The sequence below is a fragment of the Aethalodelphis obliquidens genome, unplaced genomic scaffold, assembly GCF_003676395.1.
Source record: "Aethalodelphis obliquidens isolate GAN/ISIS:26980383/991018 unplaced genomic scaffold, ASM367639v1 scaffold2, whole genome shotgun sequence".
Classification (NCBI taxonomy): domain Eukaryota; kingdom Metazoa; phylum Chordata; class Mammalia; order Artiodactyla; family Delphinidae; genus Aethalodelphis; species Aethalodelphis obliquidens.
In genome coordinates this window covers 6,230,608-6,245,629 of record NW_020837946.1, presented here as the reverse complement: position 1 = coordinate 6,245,629, position 15,022 = coordinate 6,230,608, and the positions used below count along the sequence as shown (strand labels likewise).

The following is a 15,022-nucleotide window of genomic DNA, read 5'->3' as shown; positions in this document are numbered from 1 at the left end:
TGTTGTGGCCTCTCCCGTTGCGGAGCACAGGCTCCGGACGCGCAGGCCCAGTGGCCATGGCTCACGGGCCCAGCCGCTCCGCGGCATGAGGGATCCTCCCGGACCAGGACACAAACCCGTGTCCCCTGCATCGGCAGGCGGACTCTCAACCACTGCGCCACCAGAGGAGCCCTCAGCTTTTTTTAAAAAATTAATTTTTATTGGAGTATAGTTGATTTACAATGTTGTGTTGGTTTCTGCTATACAGCAAAGTGAATCAATTATATATATACATAAATCCACTCTTTTTTAGATTCTATTACCATATAGATCATTATAGAGTACTGAGTAAAATTCCCTGTGCTACACAGTAGGTTCTTATTAGTTATCTATTTTTATGTATAGTAGTGTGTATATGCCAATCCCAATTTATCTTTCCTGCCCCTCCTTTCCCCCTTGGTAACCCTAATTTTTTTCTACATCTATGACTCTATTTCTGTTTTGTAAATAGGTTCATTTGTACCATTATTTCTTAGATTCCACATATAAGTGATATCATATGATATTTGTCTTTCCCTGTCTGACTTCACTCAGTATGACAATCTCTAGGTCCATCCGTGTCACTGCAAATGGCATTATTTTATTCCTTTTTTATGGCAGAGTAATATTCCATCGTATATGTGTACCACATCTTCTTTATCCATTCTTCCATCGATGGACATTTAGGTTGCTTCCATGTCCTGGCTATTGTAAATAGTGCTGCAATTAACATTGGGGTGCATGTATCTTTTTGAAGTATGGTTTTCTCTGGATATATGCCCAGCAGTGGGGTGCCTGGATCATATGGTAGCTCTATTTTTAGTTTTTAAAGAAACTTCCATACCGTTCTCCATAGTGGCTGTACCAATTTACATTCCCACCAGCAATGTAGGAGGGTTCCTCTCTCAGCTTTTTGATAGGGTCTTATTGATATATGTGCCCTTGTAGAGCCAGTACTTTATTCTCATGGTGGTCAAGGACTCACTATTCCAATTTAGAAATTAGATGCTGTGGGTACAGGTGCTGTAGAAGAGGGAAGGAGATTTGGAACGTTCCTATAGGTGGTCTTTAAAAAAATGGAATAAAATATTCCTCACCAAAAGAGAGTTTATGCTCCTTGTGCCTGAAATCAGTTGGCTGACAACTCTGCTCTTTAAATCTTGCCAGCTCAAAGAAATTCTCGAAAGTTCTCACCTATTAACCGTTATTAAAATAGAAGAAGCTGGGGATGAGATTGTGAGCAATGCTATCTCCTATGCATTGTACAAAGGTGAGTAAAATTAGCTCCTGTAGAAGTTTCAGCTTTGTGTTGCTTTCTGTGGCTTTTAATGGCTTCCATTTATTTTTTAAAACAGCTTTACTGAAATATAATCTTGCACTTAATTTTGATTAGCATATATTAGAAGTTGGAATAACTACTGTTGACCTGCTGAGTTAAATCTCCTTGGTTGTATATATTTAAGAAAACAAGACTTTTTTTTTTTTTTTTTGTGATACACGGGCCTCTCACTGTTGTGGCCTCTCCTGTTGTGGAGCACAGGCTCCGGACGTGCAGGCTCAGTGGCCACAGCTCACGGGCCCAGCCACTCCGCAGCATATGGGATCTTCCCAGACTGGGGCACGAACCCCTGTCCCCTGCATCGGCAGGCGGACTCTCAACCACTGAGCCACCAGGGAAGCCCCCAGAACAAGAATTTTTATTTCATCAAAATATCAGTTAAAGATGATCACAGTGCTTTCCAAAGAGCTGTCTCCAGCAGTGGTTTAGAATCTTTTTCTGAGTCTCAGACACTTTGAGAATATGATAAAAGCTATGGACCTCTGTCCTAGGATTCCACATCTGTGTACACACGTGCACACACACATAGATAATTTTGCGTTCAGTTTCAGGGGTTAACACGTCTCCTATGCTTATGAATGAACCTCAGTTTTAAAATCCTCATGTGTGAACTTTGCTGTCTGAGAATCCCATCAAGGTGGAATTACCTGAAGTAAATAGACCCCTGGCAAAGGCCACGTAGAGTTGAGCCACCTGATGAATATATTTAAGGCATGCAGAGCAGAGTAAGCACAAGAGAAGTGCACTTTAAGCCTTAGCTATTTATTAGAATCATCCTTACTGTGCTGGTCAGGAATTTGGTTGTAAGGATATTTATTAAAATGGGACTATATCTGTAGAGATACATAGGTACAGAAGTTATCAGCTCTGAAAAAGACAAGTGGAGTATTGTTATGATAGAGCTCATTATGTCATAGCTTTAGATATAGTAAAAGTCAGATGTGGTCCTGGAAATGTGACATTTATGGAATCTGAATCTATGGAAAAATATCAATATACCATAGTTAACTGTTAGGATATGAAATGGAAAGATATTATCACCTAAATTGATCCACATTACATACTTTGGGACATATAGAATATGGATAAGATGGAGTGAAAATGAACTGTCCGTGAAATGACAGCTCTGAGTGTCTGATTCTAAGATAACATGCTTAGAATCTCCTTTGATAAACGGCTCTGATAATTGGCCATATGTAATGGTTCTGACTCTCTTGTTTCTGGGTGTTTGGTGAGTTGATTTTTTTTCCCTGTCCTCTTACAGCCTTTAGCACCAATGAACAAGATAAGGATAACTGGAATGGGCAGCTGAAGCTTCTGCTGGAGTGGAACCAGCTGGACCTAGCCAGTGATGAGATTTTCACCAATGACCGCCGGTGGGAGGTACATAGGAAGCCCTCCTGGGTTATCCAGTGACAGGTCTGGTCCATTTCTGACAGGGTCTTTGCCCTTGAATATTGTACAAGATTGTCCTGTCCTGGTACATCAGTGTTGCCAAGACTCACTTTCCTCATCTGTAGTCGGGGATAATAACATTGACTTAGTAGGTTGCTTGCAAAGAGATAATAAAAATAAATACACTAACGTAAGGTAACATCAATCCACCATTACCATCCAAAGTTTATAGCTCCCCCGCCGTGATATGAGAGGCGATTCTCCATTGAGGTGTTGAGGTGCAGATTTCCTCCTAGGAGTTGATGGACAGAAATGTGGGGAAACTAAGTGCAGGATGATTGAAAGGGGTTTATCAAAAATAACTCAACTAAAAATCCAGACAGCGGTACTCATTTTGTGCCCTGCCCCACCTTCTTAGCCAAGTTCTCATAAGAGAATTGTCAGTAGTGAGACACGTAAGAGAAAAATAGAACAAGTTGATTAAAGACATACAATGAATATCTTAGAGTTAGAAAATCAGGACTCCCCCAGGCAAACGAGTACCTCCAATATGGAAGTTGTATGTCCAGAAAATCTGTATTTTTTTCCAGTAGAGTGACTTTTCTCACTTTGAATTTGATGAGAGTTGTAAGACTGCATTTTCCAGCAGCATCCTCTTGGGTACAACTAAAGTGAGATCCGCCTTAGGAGCTCTGTTTTGTAGGAACAATTATAAACCATCACACTTGGATCTGCAAGGTGGAGCCTTCTCTGTTTTAAGCTCTTCAGTCACTGGTGGGCAGTGAAAACACTTTGAGGCCTATCGTTGTATAATCAAAGATGCAGACTTCAGTTGTCCTTACATGTGATCAATTTTAAGAGTAGAATCCAAATAAAATCATGGCTTATGGGTTTTTAAATTATTCATTCCCCTAGCAAACATTATCTTTGGTTTTTGCAGTATAATGAGCCCTGTCTCACATGGCAAGCCTTTAGTTAGTTGAGGGAAAACAGACCTGTTTGTAGATCTAGGTAATTGATTCAGAAATGAACCCCTGTGTGTGAAATGTTCTATTTAAGTGACATCAGATGGTACAAATAAACATAAACTCAGGCATGCATTGAATAGTACATTTAATTTTATTAACTCAGCTAAAGGTAGTTGAGTGAAGGACACAATGGTTGAGAGGATGGACTCTGGAGCCAGCCCATCTGCATGACTTAACCTCTGCAAGTTCCTTAACCTTCCTCAGTTTCCTTGTACAGTGGTGAATTGGGGTCAGTTCATACTGGTTTTAGCAAGAGCTGACTGCTAAAATTTTTAGGGTTTTTTGAGTCTGTTGTTAAATACAGTCATTAAAAATCAAATACTATACTCTTAGAACTAAATAAATTTTATTAAAAACAAAGGCAATAAATAATCAAACTCGTCCCTTTCTAACTCTTCTCCTACATTTACTCTGATCTATACCCTGGAGGTTATGTCTATCGTATCTGCATTCTGGAAACACCACACTTGCTACTCTGTGTTGGGTCCCAGTTGTGCATTCAGTGATGTCACATGGTAGCCGAAGACTGGCCCCGTTGGGAGCATTTACACTGTAGCAATCAATGGTCAAATACTACAAATCGGGGCTTATTATTTTCTTCCAGAATGTTGGTTGTAAAGTATTTACCAGCACACCGCTGCTCATCTGAGAACAGAGATGGTAATAATAGTGGTAGCTACCTCACTGGACTGTTATGATGATTACATCAGATAATATTTCTGAAGTGCTTAGAACACTGGCACATATTAAGCCGTATATAAGTCTTTGTTTAAAAATAGCTAAAGATCTTTGCATAACCTTCTGTAGTGCACAAAGCAGCTTCACTGTGCTGGTTCACTTGGCCGTCACGCCAGCCATCACAGGGATTATCTCATTTTGCTGGTTAAGAAGCCAGGGCTCCATGGGTACCACAGGAGGGCCATTCTGATGGTTTTTTGAGGGCCTGCTCCGAACTTGAATCTCCGAAGGCATCTTGACCTGTGTTATCTCATTTCATCCCCACAAGCACCTATTTTACAGACGAGCAAACTGAGGTTGAGACACAGTCTTGTTCGAGGTCGCATATAAGGTAACGGTAGAACCAAGGTTTGGAAACAAACGTGTGTCTGACTGCAAAGCTGTTCTCTTCTCCACATGCCAGTGGCTCTCAAAGGGTGGTCCCTGGACCCGGGGCAGCATGAGTAACCTGGGAACTTGTTAGCAGTGCAGGGTATCAGGGCAGCCACCTCTTTTTGTCCCTGTCCCGCCTGGAGCCACAGTGGGGGGACTCAAGGGACCCTTGGCAGTTGGCTCTGCAGACAATGTGTGATCCTGGAGAGACCAACATCAGACAGAAACAGAAACCGCTAATGCTGCCCTTGGCAGGGAATATTCCCCTGAACCAGGGCTCAGACAATTAAAGTGAGGACAGTGGGCTGGGTGAGCCGCCGCGAGGCTAGTGGGGGGGCTCAGAGCTACAGTGCCCAGGCTCCTGGAGCTGCCCCAGTTGGCTCCAACTGACGGTTCTCTGTGTTGTCAGAGCTTCTGGTATTTACTTGTGAATCTGGATTTTAATGTTGGCAATGTGGATTTTTATGAACTGTCTAATTTTTAATATTGGCAACTGAATCAAATTGTAAGAAATAGGGCTTCCCTGGTGGCGCAGTGGTTGAGAGTCCGCCTGCTGATGCAGGGGACACGGGTTCGTACCCCAGTCCGGGAAGATCCCACATGCCGCGGAGCAGCTGGGCCCGTGAGCCATGGCCGCTGAGCCTGCACGTCCAGAGCCTGTGCTCCGCAACAGGAGAGGGCACAACAGTGAGAGGCCCGTGTACCGCAAAAAAAAAAAAAAAAAAAAAAAAAAAAAAAAAAATTGTAAGAAATAGTATGGAGGACCATCAGAACATATCTGAGAGCTGGTGTGGCCCGTGGACCACGGGTTTGTGTCTGAAGTACACGTTAATTATCTTTATTAAGATGCTTAATAAGCTTCTATGGGATAAGGATTACCAGGAGCCCAGACAGTAGAGGTACAGATAAATAATAACCAGGTATCACTGTCAAGTGTTCCAGTGACTCATGGTTATGTAACATGACCAGGCACTTGCCTCATGGCATGGGAAGGGCAGTGGGGCAACCCCATGGCACAGAAGGAAAAGTTGGCTGGTGGTTAGGTCACAATTGGTGTCCAGTGTAGACCTCAGAGAAATGGTGTGAGCTGTACCATGAGCCCCCTGCCCCCTAATGGAGCGAGTGCTTCCTTTATGCCAGGCACTGGGATCAATTCTTGATCAACATCATCCCTTTTTTTAACGTAATTTTTTCTTTTTTAGATTTTTATTCGACGTGGACCATTTTTAAAGTCTTTATTGAATTTGTTACAATATTGTTTCTGTTTTATGTTTTTGTCTTTTGGCCACGAGGCAAGTGGGATCATATCTCCACAACCAGGAATCAAACACGCACCCCCTGTATTGGAAGGCAAAGTCTTAACCACTGGACCACCAGGGAAGTCCCTCAACATCATCCTTATGTGGGTGTCATTATCTCCACTTTACAACAGCAAGAGACCAGTTCCCATCCAAGCTCACATCTGGCTGATTTCAAAGATTCCACCTTGCTTCTTCCCCCATCTCGATGTTTGAGCTGTCATCTAATATTGTGTTACAACTGAAAAGATAAATTTCATTTACCTCATGGTTGAAAATGCGATGTGTCTGAGAAGGAAGGTGCCTTGTTTTCTTGATTGGATTTAGGCTGTGCATTCTCTCTCTGCTCTTTCTCCTCAGTCTGCTGACCTTCAGGAAGTCATGTTTATGGCTCTCATAAAGGACAGACCCAAGTTTGTCCGCCTCTTTCTGGAGAATGGCTTGAACCTGCAGAAGTTCCTCACCAATGACGTCCTCACCGAGCTCTTCGCCAATCACTTCAGCACCCTGGTGTATCGGAACCTGCAGATTGCCAAGAATTCCTATAATGACACCCTCCTCACGTTCGTCTGGAAACTGGTTGCTAACTTGCGAAGAGGCTTCCGGAAGGAAGACAGGAATAGCAGGGATGAGATAGACGTAGAGTTCCATGTGTGTACTGTCACAGTTGTCTGCTTGAATTCTTTGCTCTCTTGAGTCTTCCCTCAAAAAATCTCTCTACTTCCATCTTTCCTGTTCCCTACCTCATTGCTGTCATGTAGTTAACATGTTGGGGTTGTTATTTTTTCCTACTGCCTTTATTTAAGCTAGCAAGTCCTAGCGAGGTAACAAGTGGTGCATTTTCTTGCTTTATTCTTTGTGCTATCTTTACAACTAGTTATTGCAGTATTTCCTAATTGCAAAGCTTGGTGCGACACACTTTCTGAAGGCATCTAGCAGGGAACGGGGAAAAATGACTGGCTGCCTGACCATGTCTTAGCCTTTTGGACATGATCTGCCTAAAATAGTTCTCTGCTACCTATGCAAAGAAAAGGAGAACTGCCGAGTTTCCTTTTGTGAATAAAAGGGGCAGTGAATCTTTGTAAAGAGATAATCCAGGTTTCCATTTGAGAAGGTGTTGTGGATATACCACTTATATTCTCTCAAGATTTCCTATTTTAAGCACAGGCACGCCCAGTTTCTAGCACCTGCAACTCTTTGCTGAAGGTCTGCTCTGGTCAGAGCCCAGTGACTGCCAGAAGTTGGTGTATAAATACCTCAGCAACCCCCCTGCTCAGAGGAGATAATTCTGAGACCTGTGTCCTACACTGGCTCCAAGGGTTGCCTAGTGGGATTAATCTCTGGTTATTTACCGTGACAACTTGTTGGTCCTTTCTTTTCCAATCTCATTTCCTCAATTTCCTAGTGGTTTTCCTGGAATCTTGTCCAAAATAAACTACCTGTCTCAAATGCTTGATCGCTTCTGGGAAAACTCAAACTAGGTCATGATCTTTGATAGTTTTAGAATTTTATTACATGTGTGTTGCAAAAGTCTAAATGAGCTAGGTGTTTGAAGGAATTGGAAATGTTTAAAAAGCTGTTTGATGCTATTTATGTTAAAACTCTCTACAGTATCCATAACTATGCCAGAAACATTTTGGATATTGGTAAAACCTTAGGGAAGATTAAAAGGAATATATACATAGAGTTCTATCTGAAAAGGTTCCCTTGGAAGATACGGGAGGCTGAATGGGAGCTGGGATTCTTAGCTGATGTATTAGGAATTGTAACTTTGAATAACACTCCAGAGAAATAACTTCAGTTTTACATTGTGATAATGGAACTTCAACTATTGGAACGTTAGAATTTAGTTAGAACGATTTTTCTAGATGAGAAAGAGATTTCGATGATGAGAAGAACTTCTCTTCAGCCTGTCAGAAGTCATTCAGTTTTTAAATTGCCGTCAGCCCATTTTTTCACCCTTTATACCTTTCCATCTACTTGTACGTTGTCTTTTATGATAGATCAGAGATTCTGTTGAAACTCACATCACGGTTCTGTGAGAATGGATTCAGACGCCAAGTTACAGAGCCCTCCAAACAGGGGGCGCTCTCCTAGGGCACCCTGACCCTGTTTTCATTCTTACACTAGTGTGTCTGCCAAAGCGATGCTCCCTCTGCTTGTGCTGACCCCCTGCTCTCATCCCTCCCAGGACGTGTCTCCTATTACTCGGCACCCCCTGCAGGCACTCTTCATCTGGGCCATTCTTCAGAACAAGAAGGAACTTTCCAGAGCCATTTGGGAGCAGGTAAATGCCCAAGTCTGTGGCAGATGTATGCTTGGTGGTGGTCGTTCTGACCCTTTCAAACCTCACATACCTAATCTAAAGCGTCCTCAGTAAAATGGAATATTTGATGTCGGTAGATATGGCTGTGCCTGTTTCCATGTGAACAGGGGTGTGTTTGGGAGGGGAGGTCCCTAGAAAGTTCTGGGCTTGGTGGGTAATCCAGGAGGCACCTGCTTCTTAGGTTTGTGTGGATGTGTGATTGTCTTCCAAGTGGAGGAGGTTTTAAAGTTTGATTTAAAATTAATTTCTAGCTTTCTTGCATTATAGGCAGGAAGTAGGGCCTGTACAAAGCCTGCTTTAGGAAATGATTGAGACTTTTCTTTGTGATTCCACACATAATGATTTTTATAAATGATTTATGAACAGTTGAAAAGAAGCTGCATTCTCTGTTTTTAGAGCCTAAGATTAGGTATTGAATATTGATTCACACACACACTCTCACTAACTATAATTGTCAGTCTTCGTGTCCTTGACCGATTTCCCCCTCTGAGCTGTTACAGCATGATGGTGGGTCATCAGGCTTCCCATTGCCACGTCTAACTATCAGCTTCTCCTGCATTTGTCTTGTTTTTTTAATTGGAGTATAATTGCTTTACAATGTTGTGTTAGTTTCTGCTGTACAATGAAGTGAATCAGCTATATGCATACCTACATCCCCTCCCTCTTAGACCTCCCTCCCCCCCTTCCCCGCCTTCCCCCCCATTAGGTCATCACAGAGTACTGAGCTGATCTCCCTGTGCTATACAGCAGGTTCCCACTAGCTAGCTATTTTACACATGGTAGTGTATTTATGTCAAACCTAATCTCCCAATTTGTCCCACCCTCCCGTCCCACCCCTGTGTCCACATGTCTGTTCTCTACGTCTATGTCCCTATTCCTGCCCTACAGATAGGTTCATCTGTACCATTTTTTCTAGATTCCACGTATATGCATGTACAATATTTGTTTTTTTCTTTCTGGCTTACATGACTCTGTATGACTGACTCTATAGGTCCATCCACATCTCTACAAGTGATCCAGTTTCGTTCCTTTTTATGGCTAAGTAATATTCCATTGTATATATGTACCACATCTTCTTTATCCATTCATCTATCATTGGACATTTAGGTTGTTTCCATGTCCTGGCTATTGTAAATAGTGCTGCAATGAACATTGGGGTACATGTATCCTTTTGAATTATGGTTTTCTCAGGGTATATGCCCAGTAGTGAGATTTCTGTGTCATATGGCAGTTCTATTTTTAGTTTGTTAAGGAACTTCCATACTGTTCTCCATAGTGGCTGTATCAATTTACGTTCCCACCAACAGTGCAAAAGGGTTCCCTTTTCTCCACACCCTCTCCAGCATTTATGATTTGTAGATTTTTTTGGAGATGGCCATTCTGACTGGTGTGAGGTGATACCTCATTGTAGTTTTGATTTGCATTTTTCTAATAATTAGTGACGCATTTATCTTGATTTTTTTTGTATGTTAATTCCATGTTCAAGACTGTGAGTATATTCAGGTTCAAGACTCTTGGTGCACATTGCAAATTTTACTGGGAATCATTATGAACAGTTCAGATTTTTACCACTTCCTGCTTTTGCCATCAATCTGTGCTTGCCTGACTTTGATGTTGACTCGACTGCAAGGGCTTACGAATTAACTGTGACATTCTCACCCCTCTGGAAGACCAGGGGCTGTACTCTGGCAGCCCTGGGAGCCAGCAAGCTTCTGAAGACTCTGGCCAAGGTGAAGAACGACATCAATGCTGCAGGGGAGTCCGAGGAATTGGCAAACGAGTACGAGACCCGAGCAGTGGGTAAGCCTCTGGGAACGGGAGCCGTGGCCGGCACAGCCGCACCACGTGGCATTTACTGACTTTTCCAAGAATGAAGGTGGTGAAATATAGGCTCTCTCATCCCACAGCTGCCCAGGGCCACACCCAGGCCAGGTCTAAGTAACTCAGCACCATAGGGAAGCCTTGGGGTGTTTTGTTTTGGGGATGCTATTCAGAAACCTTGACACGGGTGAGGTTTTACCTGATGGGCAAGCTAGCAGGTTAGCCTGCCAGCTTCCTATACGTATACTGACAGAAGACCCCAGACCCCTGGGTTAGGGACACAGATGGTTTACTACTAATGGCAAAGGCAGCAGCCAGAGTGGCATCTTGGGTTGGTCCCCATGCCTCGATTCCCCACGAGGTCACGTGAATAAGGGCCGGTGTTGGTGGTCCCACATCTCCACAAACTTAGGAGGCTCAGAGCTTCTATAACCCAAGGCAACAGGCGAGCTGCCCAGCTCCCCTCCAGGGCGATGTTTCTCATCACCTGGAACAGAAGAGGGCAGAGGCCCCGCTGAGTGTGACACTCCTGAAACATCTGTCCTCTGTTCGCTGTTCACCTGCCCTTGACACGGCTTGCCATCGCCCCTGCTCAGAGGGCCCGGACCCCGCGGGACTGTGAGAAATCCAGGACCAGTTGCCTCGCAGCAACAGAGAATTTTAGGCCGGCTCAGTTTTCTTCTTTCCACTGGGGAGTTTTCAGTTTGCAAGGTGGCACGTTGCAAAATGCAGGCGTGTTTGTCTGTTGTCTGATCTAATGAAGAAATGTTCATGCATTTAGCCTCTCTGTGTTGGGAAAAAGGTGTCTGATTATTTCTTCTACTATATTAAAAGTTTCAAGGTATTGCATTGTTTTTGGATTGACTTCAGCTGGGCAATGGCTCCGAGCATTTTGACTTTTAAAGGATTTTCTCTGAGGAGCTACACACCAATCTGTTTGTCATAAGGTCTCAAAATATAAGCACACCCTCAATGCAGTAGGCCAGTGTTGTTGGGTTTTTTTAAAGTTTTTTTTAAACTTTTTATTTATTTTATTTTTGGCTGCGTTGGGTCTTCGTTGCTGTGCGTGGGCTTTCTCTAGTTGTGGCGAGCGGGGGCTACACTTCGTTGCGGTGTGTGGGCTTCTCATTGTGGTGGCTTCTCTTGCTGCGGAGCACGGGCTCTAGGCACGCGGGCTCAGTAGTTGTAGCACATGAGCTTCAGTAGTTGTGGCTCATGGGCTCTAGGTGTGCAGGCTCAGTAATTGTGGCACACGGGCCTAGTTGCTCCGCGGCATGTGGGATCTTCCCGGACCAGGGCGCAAATCCTTGTCCTCTGCACTGGCAGGAGGCTTCTTAACCACTGCGCCACCAGGGAAGCCCTGGGCCAGTGATTTTTATTACGTCATTTTGGCTTTTTTTTTTTTTTGCACTGTGCCTTAACCGCAAAGAACCTCACCAAAAAAGCACAGAGGTAAATGAGATGGAGGGGGGCTCAGGGTCTGGCTCCCCTCCCCAGTGGCTGAACCCCACCAGAGAGGGCATTCCATGTTCACTGCAGCTCAATTCAGTGGGCATTTCTGGACACCTGCCGCCAGGAGGCGCTGTGCTGTGTGCGGGTTGCCCGAAGAAGGTCCCTTTGTTCAGTAGAGAATTATATTGTCCTGGTGTTCTCTTTGCCTTTTATAATCCAGGATGCTCACAGCCAGGCTTTCATGGAAGTCAGGGCTTGGCTGGTGGGCCCGGGTGGGTGGGGGGGAAGTTCTGTGTACTGGCCAGCCCTGCCTCCCGTTTCCCTCTCTCTGGGGACAATGTCACTTAGAGCTGTTCACGGAGTGTTACAGCAGCGACGAAGACTTGGCGGAACAGCTGCTGGTCTATTCCTGTGAAGCCTGGGGCGGAAGCAGCTGTTTGGAGCTGGCGGTGGAGGCCACGGACCAGCATTTCATTGCTCAGCCCGGGGTCCAGGTAAAGAACATGCAGTCACCAAACATCATGCCCAGAAATGGGCCTTTCCATCAGCTGGGTCTCTGGATCCAGTGTATCTCTAACTAGGTGTAGGGAGGGGCCGGGTTACATGAACTCTCTGAGCCTTAGTTTCCTTATCTGTAAAGTGGGCATAATAGGGGGTAAAGGAAGGGTTGCTGTGAGGATTCAATGAGGTAATATGTGAGTGGGGCCAGCCCTTCATGGTAGCTGTTACTCTTAGAACTATTACTAGTAGTAATGGCAGCAGAGAAACTAGTATGAAGTGGGTTCAGCCAGTGTAGACGTTTCCTGCCCCAAATTACATTAACAGCAGTTTGCACCTGGTATCTCAGGTTTCGGAGGGGAGATTTTTTCCCACCCACCATCCCAGGTGGAGGGGTCTGGTGTGAAGGGGAGGAAGATGGGGGAGAGACGGAAGGACTGACACTCGTCTGCGTAGCCCTGGTACACGCGACCACGCTTCATCTTCACAGCACGTGTGCGGGTCGACATCATCCCATATTACTGAGGAGGACTCAGGAGCTCGGAGAGGTTCTGGAATGTTCCCCAGGTTGCTAGGAAGTGGCAGGGCTGGGTTTTGATCCCATGATGATTGCCCGTCTTACGGACTTCCCATTATTCCATGCAGCCAATAACTGGCACAGTGTTTACAAAAGAATCCGTTTGCTACTGCAGCCAAGTGGATTCAGTGAGTGTGGTCATGGATGACAAGGGACACACAGGGAGCCTTGCTGTTGTTCTGGTGTAGCCTCTGTGTCGTAGTGGGCTGGAGGGAGGCCAGTGCTGGGGTCAGGGTTGCCTGGGAGACCCGGCCGGCTGCCATGGCTGCCTCGCTCTGCTCATGGCTCTGCTCACAGCTTCTTAGCCCCCAGACCCCTTTTTGCAGGTGTCCCAGAGCTTTGGGCCCTGGGGAGGTTGACTCATGCTCCCGTCCAAGTTCACCAGGCCCGACGGTTTCCACCAGATGCCGGTTCAGCGATGTTTATGGAAAGTCTCCCTGCCCGGCCCGTGGGACCAGGGAGTGTGGTTGCTCTGGGCAGGCTGACGTGTGGGGTCAGATGTCGCTGGTGGCCATGGAAGCCGAGCTAGTGCGGGAGCTTTCTGTGACCGAGGGCCTCGTGGTGCCGTTTGGTGATGACCTGGTGGGCTCATCACCCTGGAAGGGTCGGGACCTTACTTGTCTCGGTGTGCCCCGCAGAAGCAGACCGCCAGACAAGGATTTGACTGCAAGTAGTTTATGCTGGACGTGAGTCCAGGAGGTGCGTGAGGGGAGTGGAGGCCGAGAGGCTGGGAAGAGAAGGGAAGGAAGCAGACACAGGCATGCTAAGGAGAAGTTGCCTTCTGGGGGCTTCTGGGAGCTTCATGCCTCCTGCCCCAGTGGTGCCCATCTGAGCACCTACCCACCAACTGCAGTTTGCGGTTCCCTGGGGGCTGCCCCTCAAGAGCCAACTACACGCCCGGCCCCAGAAGCCCAGGCAGAGTGGGGCAGGGCTCTCGGGAGGAGCCGTCCTCTCCTGGAGGGATGCGCCGGGGTATGGATGGGGCCCCCGGGTCCCAGCCCTCCAGACAGTGCTGGGAAGGCCTCAGGTCCCCCCTGCTCTGCCACGGAGACACACCAGTCCCTTCTGATTGGCATAATATTTTTGTTCTTGTGGGGTTTTTTTTTGGCCGTGCTGTGCAGCTTGTGGGATCCTAGTTCCCTGACCAAGGATCGAACCCAGGCCCTTGGTAGTGAAAGTGTGGAGTCCTAACCACCAGATCACCAGGAAATACCCAATACGATCTTTTCTGAGAGCCGCGGGGTCCTTCTGTGTGACCCAGCCTATGCCCACCCCTTCTGTGTTGACTTTCAGTGCTGTTGTCAGAGACAAAACGAATTTCTAATTCCTGCCTTTGTGGGAGGCCCTGTTCCACCTTTCAGGGGCTGATACGTTCTGGGGAAAGCTTTTCCATGCCTTTTTAGCTCAAATGGGTGTTGAGACACCAGTGGTCTCTCTCTTGCCGACTTCCTTTCAGTGTCCTGACAGGTGTCACCTGTCTGCCTCCAGAAATGAATCCTTGGGGCCCCGCAGGCAGCACTGGATGTCGTGTGAATTTGTGATCTTTCAGGGAAAAGGAGCTACAGAGGTGCTTGTTTAAACGTACACAGTAAGAATTAGAGTTGGTTAAAATTCATAGGTTTAGTGAATTTGGACTCATACAACCTCTGTTTTAAAGTTCACAGAACCCAACATAGAAAAGGACTGAAAATCAAACAGAATTTTATATGGTTGAATCATAGCCCCTTAAAATCCAGGTAACTAATATAAAAGAATAAAGATCTTAATTCAGAGAGTTATTTATTTGGAGAGGTTTGAGGGCTGGGAAGAAAGGTCGCACACCATCCAGCATGTCATTGCATTAATAAGGACTTGTGTCCTCTGTCTCTGTTTCCTGTAGAATTTTCTTTCCAAGCAATGGTACGGAGAGATTTCCCGAGACACCAAGAACTGGAAGATTATCCTGTGTCTGTTTATTATACCCTTGGTGGGCTGTGGCTTTGTATCATTTAGGTATGAAACCAAGGCACGTAATCGTGTATGAGTGTGTGTATACATACATCTGTGTGTGTACAAGCACCTGTGTGTGTGTACATGCATGTGTGTGTACATGCATCTGTGTGTGCGTACAAGCATCTGTGTGTGTACATGTATCTATGTGTGTACATGCATCTGTGTGTG

General features: G+C 45.6%; 1 protein-coding gene across 1 annotated transcript in view; it reads left to right on the top strand.

The window, feature by feature from the left end:
• TRPM8 (transient receptor potential cation channel subfamily M member 8) overlaps positions 1-15,022 on the top strand; it is a 90,556-nt gene that overhangs the window by 35,628 nt on the left and 39,906 nt on the right. The window contains exons 9-15 of the mRNA XM_027117662.1: positions 1,186-1,288; positions 2,622-2,740; positions 6,549-6,839; positions 8,380-8,475; positions 10,185-10,314; positions 12,136-12,281; positions 14,742-14,854. Of these exons, the coding sequence (XP_026973463.1) occupies positions 1,186-1,288; positions 2,622-2,740; positions 6,549-6,839; positions 8,380-8,475; positions 10,185-10,314; positions 12,136-12,281; positions 14,742-14,854 (998 nt within the window). The remainder of the gene's footprint in view (positions 1-1,185; positions 1,289-2,621; positions 2,741-6,548; positions 6,840-8,379; positions 8,476-10,184; positions 10,315-12,135; positions 12,282-14,741; positions 14,855-15,022) is intronic.